The sequence below is a fragment of the Schistocerca americana genome, chromosome 1 (genome assembly GCF_021461395.2).
Source record: "Schistocerca americana isolate TAMUIC-IGC-003095 chromosome 1, iqSchAmer2.1, whole genome shotgun sequence".
NCBI lineage: Eukaryota > Metazoa > Arthropoda > Insecta > Orthoptera > Acrididae > Schistocerca > Schistocerca americana.
In genome coordinates this window covers 305,960,175-305,973,714 of record NC_060119.1, presented here as the reverse complement: position 1 = coordinate 305,973,714, position 13,540 = coordinate 305,960,175, and the positions used below count along the sequence as shown (strand labels likewise).

The following is a 13,540-nucleotide window of genomic DNA, read 5'->3' as shown; positions in this document are numbered from 1 at the left end:
AGAAGTTGCAGCATTAGAAAATTGCAACGAAATGCAGGAAGATCTGCAGTGGATAGGCACTTGGTGCAGGGAGTGGCAACTGACCCTTAACATAGACTAATGTAATGTACAGCAAATAAATAGAAAGAAGGACCCTTTATTGTATGATTATATGATAGCAGAACAAACAGTGGTAGCAGTTACTTCTGTAAAATATCTGGGAGTATGTGTACGGAACGATTTGAAGTGGAATGATCATATAAAATTAATTGTTGGTAAGGTGGGTGCCAGGTTGAGATTCATTGGGAGAGTCCTTAGAAAATGTAGTCCATCAACAAAGGAGGTGGCTTACGAAACACTCTGTCGACAACATCAGTGTGGGATCCGTACCAGGTCGGGTTGACAAGAGGAGATAGAGAAGACCCAAAGAAGAGCGGCGCGTTTTGTCACAGGGTTATTTGGTAAGCGTGATAGCGTTATGGAGATGTTTAGCAAACTCAAGTGGCAGACTCTGCAAGAGAGGCACTCTGCATCGCGGTGTAGCTTGCTGTCCAAGTTTCGAGAGGTTGCGTTTCTGGATGAGGTATCGAATATATTGCTTCCCCCTACTTATACCTCCTGAGGTGATCACGAATGTAAAATTAGAGATATTCGAGCGCTCACGGAGGCCTCCTGACAGTCGTTCTTCCTGCGAACCATGCAATTGGAACAGGAAAGGGAGGTGAGCCATGGTAAAAATTGCTGTTTTGAAGAGCGCACCGCAGCACATAGTGTGAAGCAGTTGCCCTCCGTTTCTGGAGGTGGCACCACTGTGGCAATCGCAGCTTTGGTGTCTCCCTCTGGTGGGAAAGGTTGCCTGTTCACATGCATTTAAGGGGCACTATGAGCTCGCCAGTCGGTCAGTCTCTCGTCCCCAGCTTGCTTGTCTGTCTCTCATCCGCATTTGTTAGGCAGTTAGTGTGTCTATCGTTCGGAGTGCTAGTATGTCTGTCGTTCGGATCAACCTTTAAAGCCGGCTAAATGAGAGAATTTCCACTCCGCCAGTAAGAACTCAGGGAGTGGTCGCCCGGTCGGGGCTTAGTTCCTGCATCTGAGTCTGCGCATTAGGACGCCAATCTGCTCAAGTTTGCTCAGGCAATGGTCTTTGGCAGTTGGATCGATCGGTTGGTCGGTCGCGCACTGAGACACAAGATGACTTATCTGTCTTGAGCGTCGGCACATGTGAGATCGCCATGCGAGTCCAGTGGGCAGCGGCGTATAGCGAGGGGTAGTGACTTCGCGGTCGACACGAGAGTAATAGGAGTCAACCCACGACATCAGTCTGGCCGGTGCAAGCTGCAACGCCGTGAGACGGGAGATCGGCGCGACTTCCTGCGTCCGTTGAAGCAGCTGGCAGCGGACGGTTCGGGAGAACGATTTGGGGGTGCTGCGCCAGGTCTTCTCGAGAAATTGCAGTTTATTAGAAGTTAAGCAATTGGTGATATGTTGTTTGATTTACTCTTGTTAAATTCTGCTTGTTTTCTTGGTGAGGTCACCAGCCATTTTGCTTTGAGGTTGTTCCACCATTCTTCTCCGTTTGCCCACCCACGGGAAGGTGGTTGTTTATAAATTGGGTGGTCTGTTTTTCCCTTGTGGATTAGGGGCGGGTAAGACCAACCTGCGATTCGGGTTGTTCGGTAATCTTCCTATCAATCTACCGTATGTTAACAGCTGCCTCTGTCATGTTTGTCGGATTTGGTGTGTTAACGAATTTATTACTTGGAGTGTAATGGCCTAATACCTGAAATGTGTTTTGATCTTTGGAAATTTTGATATTATTGCCTATGATCTTGAGAGGCGGTATCTGTGGACTGTAGAGCATCATAACTATTGTTTGGCCAACCTTGTAGAATTTTATATAAGATTGCATTTCATGGGCTTTTATTTAAATGATCATTTTAGTATATAAAGTTGCCACGCTTTCACCGTAAGAACTTTCTTAGAAGTTAAAAATCAAGTTGCAGCTTCGGTGGCAGGGTTAATATTTTAATTGTTAGTGTTTTGTATCATTTCCATCCCTGCTACGGGAGGGTGCACAGTGTGTGTGCTTGTGTAAATTGTTAAAACTCTTAGTTTAGAGTTATCTGGTGTGTTGCAGATTTGCACCAGTGTAGTCTTTCAGAGGCTGTTGTGACCGGTCATAACTACGGCCATGTCAAGAGGAAGCGGCAAGGTTCTCTGCCCGAAAGCTTGTACAGTCAAAACTTGTTTCTTTCTGCCTCTGAATAAATTGTAACTTTGATATTTAGAGGCTGCTTTCTGATTATAATTTTAAATGTCTCTTTTAAAAAAATGCTATTAGGCATTATTAAAGTGAATAAAATTCCCATTTGTTAAAAGGAATTTGGTTATGATTTCATCAGTTACTCCCTGGCAACTACTTCCATGCTAACATAGTGTGATTAAATGTGTTAATGTTCTTGATGAACCGCTAGCAAATAAAATAAATTCTTAAGAATATTCTTTGAAAATAAATCACAGTTTAGGAGTTAATGACAGTGGCACGTAAAGTGCCCTCTGCCACACACCGTTGGGTGGCTTGCGGGGTATAAATGTAGATGTAGATGGTGGTACAACACGCAATGTGTGGGTTTCATGAGCAATAAAAAGGACAGAAATGATGTTTATGTTGATCTCTATTCCAAATTTCGGTACAGGTTCCTGAACTCTCGGAGCCAGGGTGATGTACAACTTGTTGGTGTGTGTAGTTGTGTATCATACTTACCATATGTTTTATACCCTCATTTCATTGTTTTCTTTGTTTGTGATCTTGCGGTATATTTTTTGTGAATTGGATTTGAAATTGATATTTAAGTCACATTTTGTGAAGTGGACAATGAGCCAACTTCAATTATTTTTTTTCTTTTTAATACAAAAGTTAGGAGTCACTGAAGAGTACTGTAACAGTCATACCAGCATTTGTGGGATTAAATCATGTATGCGTGTTGAATGAAGGTTTTATATCAATGTACTTCCAACAGCTACATGTGGGCATGTCAGAGAGAAAAGCGTGGTGGTTCATTTGGCACAGTATATGGTTCAAGATATTGACTCTGTCTCTCTGTTACAGTTATGACGACATATCATTTTTCTTACGAGTCAAATATGCCATGCTTGAAATTGGTGCTTGTGAATGGCCAGTGACTGCTTTCAGTATGTAGAGAGGGATGTGATGAACTCAATAAATATAGGGGACCAGTAGGGTGGCTGAGGGTGATACTAAAGTCAACGAATATCATTTTGATAAGAAAAGGGTGGAAGTGGGCATCAAGTAGTTGGCCTCTGAATTTTTGGGGCTGTTATTTCAGGTGAGGATTGATCTGTGTTTTTATTATTTCAATCTCTTAAACTGTATTATTTTATTATGTTTGGTCATGATACAGTACACATACATGCACCAACTTGAGCATTCGATACCACCCATTGCCTTTAAGCCACGATGTGCTGAGATGTATTTGTTAATGAGCTGACATTTCAAAATACCCTCTGGTATTATTTCTGTTCACGAGTCTGTCTTTCAGGAGAAATTTTAAACATAGTAAGTTTGATTACTTATCATCTTAATGCCGTGTAATCTTCCACCTTTCAGTATTGGTATCGTTCTTTTAAGATGAGTTATTTAAGTCAACTGATGTTAATTTTTATGTTTTTGCACTAAGTGCATTATTGTCACGTTTTGGCTTTTTGTTTTGGTTTTATTTATTTGTAGGCCTATAGGTCTTTTTCATTCAGCTGTACAGGCTTTGTGATTCTTTTTTATACCCGTTATTGTTGGTCTGTGATTTTTTTTAAACAAATGTTGTAGCGTGTTATTTTGATTTGTACAATTTATACAATTGTGATTTGCGGTTGTTATTTTAGTTTATCTCTCCAAACTCCGAAATTTCTCACAGTTTTTCTTGCAGCATCAGTAATTATTACTCAGAATTTGCACGATTCTGTTTCTGAGGTGCCATGACAACGTGTATTTTCTAATTGTTCACCATTTTCAAATCGTGTTTGTGTAGCATCTTGTACCATTCTGACACTGTACAATACACCGAGCGACCAGCAATATTTTTCAAGCTCGGGAGCCTCCTTCAATACATTGGACAAACCGTCAATACTGCTCTCTGAGGTCAATATTATTGTGCAATGCTCTTTACTGCACAACAAATATTCAGCAATTGAGAGGCTCTTTAGGTCTTCCTACGGCGTCATTAGCCAAAGCCAACGTGTGGTATCTAACATTCTTGTTTATCCCATAACGAAGCGTCATTATTTATATGCAAACCGAAGAGAGAAAAAAAAAAATAAATACAATGGACGTGAGGCAATAATACCGCTATTGTAGCATTAATACTTGATCTTTTATTGTTCCCCTTTCAATCACAAACGGTTTGTTAGGGTCTTTCTAAGATTCTCGTAATCAGCTTTCTGGGGTAAACATGCCATGATGATGCTGGGAAAAAAAAGAAGAAGAAACTATTAATCTGGTGGTAGAGTTCGTGCTTTACGTTGAAAAAAATTTGTAGAACTATCGCTTCCACGATTCTAAAACCGTGAGAAGGTACAGGCAACCTGATGGCTACTCAAGGAAACAAGCATCAGGCAATAAAAGAGCAACACCGGCACTCCTGACATCTTCAAGTTCTCCGCAAGTCACACCACCGCCATTGAAGGACTACACGAAGGAGTGTAGAAGGAGTGACAATATCACTGCTGGAGACTGCAACAATGGGAGCAAGCAATGTTCATGGATGAGTCGCAATTTGGCCTGCGATCACCTGAGGGTAGAATGGCAGTCTGGAGAAGCCCTGTGGAAATGTATTAGCTTGCACATTTTCATCCAGGATGCTTTTTATGAATGGTTCTCTGACTGTGTGCGGAGGTATCAGTATGACGGATTTGTCGTTGCGCAACACTGAAGCCTTACAATAAACACATCAGTATGTGAAGGAAATCCTCTTGGGGCATGTTATGCAAGTGCCCCATACCCCCCCCCCCCCCCCCCCGCTCACGGGGAAAGGCGAAAAAATATCAGGTGCTTTTCTTTCAGGAAAATGATCTGAAAATCGCTATTAAGCAGGTTTTTAATGGGATTGAAATGAACTTTTTTATGGCTTCTTACAAGGTGCCATTCGTCTTCCAGAATATTGAAAGCACTCCTTGCCGGTCACCCTAAAAAAGATCGTATGAGCGCACTTCCCATTATGCTCTTTGCACCATTTCCTGGTGATAGCTTTATGCTAAGGTACGATGATAAACGTTCATTTGTTAACGAGAATTATGCAAGAGTTATTTGATGAGGTGGGGGACTCATGCTATTGGACCGCTCGACAAACTGCTTTAAATCCTATTAAGCATACCAGCTGAGAAGGGCCTGCTAGCAGTATTCAGTGACCATACACGGCCTCTTGAAAGCCCTCCTGAGAGAACGAGAGAAGATTCCTCAAGATGACATCAGGCATTAATCACAAGCAAGTCTGAAGGGTTGGAAGCCTCATGGTGCAAGAGGATGTAATACACGCTTCTGAAGATGCGAGGAGAGCTCAGTGAATTGTAGAAATCCAAAATAATTTTTTAGTACCTAAATAGGACCATACCACAACATTCTGTCATATCAAGTTCGAAATATCAGCATTAAACACTAGACAGCGCCACAACATACTAAAAAGATGCCTCTTCCCACAAGATGCATTTCAAATCCACCACGCTTAGAGCTAAACCAAGCAACCCTGCCTCAAACACTACACATTTACATCATGAGCCAAAGCACACAAACGGTACCGTACATTTCGGTTGTACTAACGGGGGACAGGATCATGCTAGGAATATTCATTTTGATGGAGTTTCAAACTGCAAGAAGGAAATTAACCAAACACAGGTAAACTGTGATTGCAGAAATACAGATGTATGGGATCTGTACGGGAGACAGCGAAGGTGTTCAAGAGTGGACAAGAAGATCGATAAATTACTGGCAATTCTCCAGAGTTCATACGGGAAATATTGCTAGGAACACTTTATGCGTTTTCGGGCAACTTCAGACATTTTTGAAAGTGGGCAGTTTAAGTAGCAATCTTTTTTAAAAGTGAGATAAATCCGGTATTCATGGGCGGATCAGGAAGAATATTCGACAAGACGTTCGCCTTGACTAGTAACATAATACTTACTACAGATAACCACTATGTTCTTTACGACGTTTTTCTCATGTTTCCTTCACCACTGCTCGAAGACTACGAGTAGTATCATACAGTCCTTTTTAGACACTTACTTTAACATTGTACCACAATTTATCTCACGTTTCGTACAGGTAATAAAACTTTTCTACAAATTTATTTACAGGAAGTGAAGTCTAAATACGTTGACTACCAATTCACGTCTATATTGATGTAAAAAAATTAATTTTCGTTTATAAAACAGATTCAACTTCCCACGAGTCCCACCTGTGAAAATTGTGTGTCCCATCCCTGAAGCCTTCAGATGTAATATTATAAGCTAATAAAACCGCAACATTTACTCACACATCAGCACGTAGATTTCTGCTTTATAAGTGGGAACTCAGTGTGTTGTTGTCACCCACAACAAAGTTCAGATGATTAGCAACTCACTTTGCAACCTTCGGATTTTAAACGAAGGTAAGACAGCTATTCATATGATCACCAATGTTTATATACTTTTTGTTAAATTAGTTTTCGCTTGTTCGAAACATTGTGCAACTGTCCTAACCGTGACAATGGAATTCCCCAGCACAAATTAGACTACTGTCCATCGCGTGAATACACAATTTGCTCATTCACATCCTTTCCCAAAATAGATATTTGAAAAAAGTGGTCGTTGGGATAATATAAACAAAATAACTATACGTAACTTACTAATAAGTGTTTCCATTTGCTGATTGCTTATCTGCGCGTCGCTGATAGTGTTCCTTACATGATTAATTATTTCACCAACAAGAAATCCTTCCTGCAGGAAGATATTTATAGAAATTTAATTATAAAATAACGCACTGAATGTCACAAATTAACAGATTCACAACACTACAACGTAACATGTCAAACGTCATGATTACTTTAAAGGGAAATTAGGGATACCTGGTCACATATGCTATTAGTATTCTCGTAAATTAAAAAGGACAGTGCAGGTCCACTGAACATCACACACACTTGTGTACTCATTGCACTTTTAACTTAAATAAAGAACTTTCCTTCTACTCAAACACACCAACTACTATACCGTAAACATGCGCTATCGAAGTCGATACGCAATAATATCTTAGAATGAAATCACAGGTTGATGGCAGGTTTCCTGTAAACCTCAATTAAATTTTGTTCGCGTAAAATAAACAGTACATGTGATGAAATATTTGCTCATTATGCAATACTGAAATTTATTATAAAATAGGTGTCCTAATTACTGAACAGGACTTAAATAATTAATACTTGGTCATTACGAGCTACTCTCTCACTTACATTTTGATAACAAATCGCTTCGTAATCTAAAAATAATGACAAGAAAGCAGTAACATTATTGCCAGCACAAATCTAGATAATAATTACTGGCTAGAAGAACGCGTCCTTTTTTTCTTTTCTTTTTTTTTAAGAGTTGACTATCGATTTTCTGGTCGAGCTATCGCAATTACACAGTTGAATGTATATCGCGAACGAAGTGATTTTATCAGATCTGAGGACGGGGGAGAAGTAAAGAAAGCAAATGTAATTATAGACACATTAAAATTGTGTGTTTGTAACAAAGAGACTAGTATAGTTTACATTTGATGTTCTGGTTTCATTTAATTCATGCATTGCACTCATGCTAATAATTTTGTGCTAGTTTGTATGAGAAAAACTACGTTTGCCGTAGTTAAGAATAGATTTCTACGGAACAGTGAGAGCACGAAGAGTTAAAATCAGGAAATTTGTCTGCTTTCTGTATTGTGATGTATTACAAATCTCTGGTTTCAGTAAGGTGTTCGATACAGAATGATTTTCGTATTGTGTATAAATACAAAATTATCATTAATATTTTTCGTGTCAGTACATGGTCATCAGTAAATTAGAACCTAATCGGTAATTACAATGCCGCTTGTAAAATTGCCGTGGAAAAGTAACACAGTCGTACGACAGGAAAAATGGACAGGAAAGGTTCGGTAATGGTAATGCATAGTGTGCGACGAGTTGTTTTCATCTCTCCACCAGAGTAGCGCTGAGGGTTGTAATGATACACAACTTCCATTAAAATGAACGTTAATTAATAGTAAGTGTATTAGTAAAATTTCTCGTGGTCGATAAGAAGTGACATTTTTATGTTGGATAAGAAATTAAATGTGTCAACGATACTTCTGATCATTATATGAAGTTTCAGTTGTCTTATTTCAGCTGTGCTGTAACCGACACAGTCATCGTGCAGCTGTGACATGTGTAGTTACGACAACTGAGTGGTTTTTTTTTTTTTTTTTTTTTTTTTTTTTTTTTTTTTTTTTTTTTTTTTTTTTTTTTTTTTTTGTAAAGTGTGACTACAGTATTATTTCCAATCTCCAGTAACTTTGCAGATATTTTCACCTGAGTCCAGGGTTGATTTCTTCACTTCAGCTTACAGTACTCGGTAACGGTCTCCAGTTTGTCCACTTTCTATTTCTCTTGCATCAAGCACATCCACCTTGTAAAACTTGTTGGGAAAGATAGAAGGCTATCAAAGATTTAAAAAAAGTGATAGGCTTGTACTATGATGGGCAGCTTAAAAGGCCCATATGCACTAATTGCATTCTTTTTAAAATGATCTAAAATAAATATTGTACTTATTATTTATGTTCCATTTGATGTTTATTTGACTTCATGCCCAGGACAGATGGTGTTCATTAATACTTTGTTTATTTTTGTAGATCAGAAATCAAACCCACATATACTTCGACACATTTATTTAGTTAGCTTCCAGTCGGAAGTAACAGCTCTAAGGAAAAAATGAAGAATAAACGTCCAACTCTCAAAATCAGTTACTTTTCCTAGGAATAAACAATGCACTTCATTGGTTGTCTCTTGCTCCCACAGAGCTTCCCCCTTAAGGTGTGGAGCACGTGGGATGCAGGGGAACTTGAATTAGACTTGTACACCTCTTGTATGTGGTCCATTACACATATGTGTGTGTTTGTATAATCAAGGCCAAAAGTATGAAATGTGTGTGTGTAAAATTTATTTTTGAAATGTTATTCCCATATGTTAAGAGTTATATTGCTATATACTTAAAACCATACAACAGTTTTATCGCAAATTATTTGACTTGTACTATATCATTATGTACCCCTGTACAGTGCATGATTCACAGGACCAATAAATATACAATACAATACTTGTATGGATGACAGGTTGTTGTCGGTACAAGCACAGGTATGGCTGTTTGTTCTGTAGTCCTCTGGCATCTTAGCATTGTCTCTTCAGTTCAACTGGGTGTAGGGTCGCCTGTCCCTCAGTCATCCTGAACTGGAGGAGTGCATTTGTGCATCGATAATGGTAAGATCCATGGTGGTTTCACTCTTTCAGTGGACGCCCTGACTTTGCAAGATGTCTAGTTTGAGCATCACATCGCAGTGTGTGGCAGGGCCCAGTATAAGGAGCTAGTGTGGAATCCTTCCGCAACATGATGTGTGAGCAGTCTGCCAACATTTTCTGCTTAAACACTGTGGATGTTCACCCTGGTGGGATACTGATGGCCCACTCATCCTAACCACATAGTCACGAATGCACTGTACCATGAGTGGTAGTTCCGTTTGTGTGGTAGTGGTGTTGTTGTGAGATAGTCTACCGGAATTCTTAATGGTTCTCTGTAAACCATCTCTACCATTAAAGGTGCCTATATCCACCTTATACACAGTCCCTTAAACATAGAAGTACTAGTGGTAATACCTCTGGCCAACTCATGGTGACATATGAGGGCCACCTTCAGTGTTCTATGCCACCTCTGCACCATTCCATTCCTCGCCAGGTGATAACTGGCTGTGTGGTGATGCTGGATTCCACACAGTCTAGCCAGCTCAATGAATAGATTAGATTCGAATTGTTGACCCTCGTCTGTCTTAATATGTAAGGGCTTCCAAAGCAAGCTAACCAATATGCAACAAATGCCTTTGCTATTGTCTTGGCTGCTACATCTGTCCCTGGTATAACCTCTGCTCATCCTGTGGATCTATCCACTGCCATGAACATGTGTTTTTAACCCTCAGAGGGTGGAAATGGACCCACGATGTCAAGGTCACCAATTATGTAGGTCAGAAATCAAACCCACATACACTTCAAGATGTTTAATTAGTTAGCTTGCAGTCAGAAGTAACAGCTCTAAACGAAAATATACAATTTCTGCATTTTTCATTGCACCACAGCTCATTCTTCTGCCATTTAGGCCCTAAATTTCACCAGCTAACAGAAAATTATGTTAATTAACTGGTGATTTGTGCTCCTCAGACATGATAGAACCATTGTGTGGCAGTTTCTTCAGTGTTGCATAAATATTCACCAGACTGCATTGCCGATTTTAAAATGTTGCCACATAGGTATTATCGGAAAGAGAATATGTACAGTAGTGTGGAACTTAATTGGGACAAGAAGCTTAAACTTTAACCATGCACATTTATTACTTTATCTATAATACAGTTAGTAGCTTACTAAATATTAGTAACTAATGTGTCCTCCTTTTACTTTAATGAGCTTCTCAATATGTTGTGGCATAGATTTGACCAAGTTAGAGCAAATGTTTCATAGTTCTTCGCCGTGAAACCACATTTACTAACGTGCATTATTTTGTTGAACAGTCCATTTTACCAAGGCAGTTTTTCACAATACTCCACTAATTCTCAGTATGATTTAAGTCTAGTGAATTACTTGATCACTGAAGCCCATTAATGTTGTTCTCTTCCATGAACATCTTGACTACTTTAGAAGTGTGCCACAAGTCAGATCACGTTGAAATGTCCCTCCACCTTAAAAGGTCTGTAGGAATGGCACAAACCTGCACATAAGGATTTGCACACAATTGGTTGAATTCATCATGCCATCAATGGAAACTAGTGCCACTTGGCAGTGGAGAAACCCCAAAACATTTTTTAGGGAGGGTAATTTACAGTCTGTTCAAGGTGCTCTGCTCTCACTGCCTCTTAGGTGCTTTGCACGACAGTCTTTGCTGTGTAACCTTGAGCAATAAAGTGTGACTCCTCACGGAAAATGACATGTTTCCAGTCATTGGAAGTCCAAGGTTTTTACATTTTGGCCCAATGCCATCTGTTTTCTGGGTCAACGGAAGCGTCCGATTCCGCCCGTCTGCTTTGACCATGACATAAGGGTGTAGTTGTTTGCTGTGTCATTATGGCGCAGAGTTTATGAGTTGGTTGTGTTTGTAGATGTCGTCTTGTGTTTGATTGCACCCTAAGCGTGTGTGTGTGTGTGTGTGTGTGTGTGTGTGTGTGTGTCTTTCCCACGGCTGCCTCGTTAGTTTGAATTTTTAGAGGGAGATGTTATTGTCTTAATTATACGTATTTCGTGTTTGTTGCTGTGTGTATGTAGTGACAACATAGGCGCCATATTGGAGACCCTTACAATAGCCATTTCCACCATATTGGTGAAGTCATGAGTCAAAGCAGATGGGTGGAATCGGACACTTCTGTAGTCCCTTTTTTCTTGATGGCAGGTGTTAACAACTGCTTCTCATGTCTTTCGTGCATTCCACTCACGATCAAGAAGCGTATACTGCACTGTTGAGTCAATTTCCATCCCAGTAGCCAATAAATCTCTCTCAATGTTCTTTCTAGTCTTGTTTGGATGAATGCTACTGTTTCCAAGTAGAATTTTGTCAGTTCTGAGGGTGCTGTTTTGTTTTTGTCCACATCTGCCTTTCTCTTTAGAGACAGTGGGCAGTGTCACTATATGCCCTAATAAGTCCTGAAACACTATATTTTTCCTCACCAACTACAGACGCAATGTGTCAAATAATCATAGATATGTGTTCATGAAGAGCAACTATTTTTGCCTGCTTGTTAGACGAATTGTCTATTTTAACAAAAACACATAGTTCTCCTGTTGAGAAGGCGCAAATAACACATGCTGTTACAACTCAACTCAACGGAACCTACAGTTGTTGTTCAGGGTGAAGGCAACAGTAGTCTGTCAAGAGTCAAGCGACTGCATGGATACAAATGGTCACAGCTAACCAGCTTTAATTCCTTATTAAAGATAAGTTGTCCCAATTAATTTGCATATTACTGTATATCAGTCGTAAGTCACGATGTTTACGGTTTTGGGAAATTACAGTGGGATAGTGACCACCTCTGAAAGTTTGTTAGGCTGGAAGGTATTATTTGCTTGTGAGTTGCCATAGCCAGTGAATGTCTACACAAAACAAATGTAGTGGTGATACAGTGGTCTGTAGTGTAGCCTAAGCTTTGTGTCTTATTTAATGCATTTTGCATATCAACGTACTGATCATTATAGACTTTAGTATTGATTGTAAATTCAGAAAATCTACATTGAGGATCCACATGTTATGTTGTTGTAGATTGCAGTCAACTGGATACAGTTCATAGCATATTTATTAATAGAGTTTTTCCTTGTTGATCTAAGGAATTGTACTAGGCCCCAACAACTTTCCCCGAGACTGGGTGTTTGTGTTGTCCTCATCATAGCATCATCAGCAGCAGCATAATTCGTTATAGTGGCTAGATTGGATTGTATAAAAACTGGACTGTGTAAAATTGGGACTTTGTATGTGTGCTGCTGACTGCGCAGTTGAGCGCCCCACAAACCAAACATCATCATCATCCAACAACTTTTAGTTGTGGAAGGACATAGCTGTTGAACTATTCTACATATTTAAAAGAAGGAAATAATACAGAGGCTAATCACTATTCCCCTCATGTTTCTAATTTGTGCTTTCAGTGTCATAATAATGGAATGTAATAAGAGAAATGAATTTAGCTTCATCATGCTCCACTGCAAAGCTCTTGAGTAACAGCTAGTCACAACTCTTATGTTTTATGATATTTGCAATTTCAGCACTCTGAACACACTTTGGGGTTTTCTCATATGAGAACTTAGTGTATGCATCCAGTTAGTTATGACAAACTGAGCGAGCTGACACTGTGGTTAGCACACTGGAGGATTGCCATTCAAACTCATGTCGGGCCATCCTGATTTAGGTTTTCCGTAATGTCCCAAAATTGCTTCAGGCATATGCTGCGATGGTTCCCTTGAAAAGACGTGGCCGATTTCCTTACCCATCCTTCACTAATCCAAGCTTGGGCCTTATCTTTAATGACCTCATTGTTGATGGGGAATTAAGTGCTAATCCCTCCCAGTTGTGACAAACTTCCTGCTAATAATCATTTGTCACAACATTAATCATAAATGGTATTTTGATGCAACAGCTACGAACACTGTATATTTGGCATATTGTTTCAAAAAAGATTGAGGGTTGGAGATTCCTAAAGACGATCAACAAAGCCGCTGACTGCTTATTTTTTATCTTGGAAAATGTTTTTCATGAACCTGTCATTAGGTTCTAA

The 13,540-nt window shown here is 39.5% G+C and overlaps 2 protein-coding genes across 4 annotated transcripts in view; one reads left to right on the top strand and one right to left on the bottom strand.

The window, feature by feature from the left end:
- LOC124595915 (BRISC complex subunit FAM175B-like) overlaps window positions 1-7,248 on the bottom strand; it is a 136,848-nt gene extending 129,600 nt beyond the window's left edge. Inside the window, exons 1-2 of the mRNA XM_047134828.1 lie at window positions 7,092-7,248; window positions 6,873-6,963 (exon numbers count right to left, since the gene is read on the bottom strand). Of these exons, the coding sequence (XP_046990784.1) occupies window positions 6,873-6,963; window positions 7,092-7,175 (175 nt within the window). The 5' untranslated portion in view covers window positions 7,176-7,248. The remainder of the gene's footprint in view (window positions 1-6,872; window positions 6,964-7,091) is intronic.
- Window positions 7,249-7,608: 360 nt separating this feature from the next.
- LOC124595892 (protein abrupt) overlaps window positions 7,609-13,540 on the top strand; it is a 126,838-nt gene continuing 120,906 nt past the window's right edge. For 2 of the 3 annotated variants that reach the window (XM_047134819.1, XM_047134803.1), the window contains exon 1: window positions 7,609-7,712. The gene's annotated coding sequence lies outside the window, so the exon portion shown is untranslated. Of the gene's footprint in view, window positions 7,713-7,774; window positions 8,254-13,540 lie in introns of those variants that run through there. The other variant, XM_047134811.1, reaches the window with a different exon arrangement.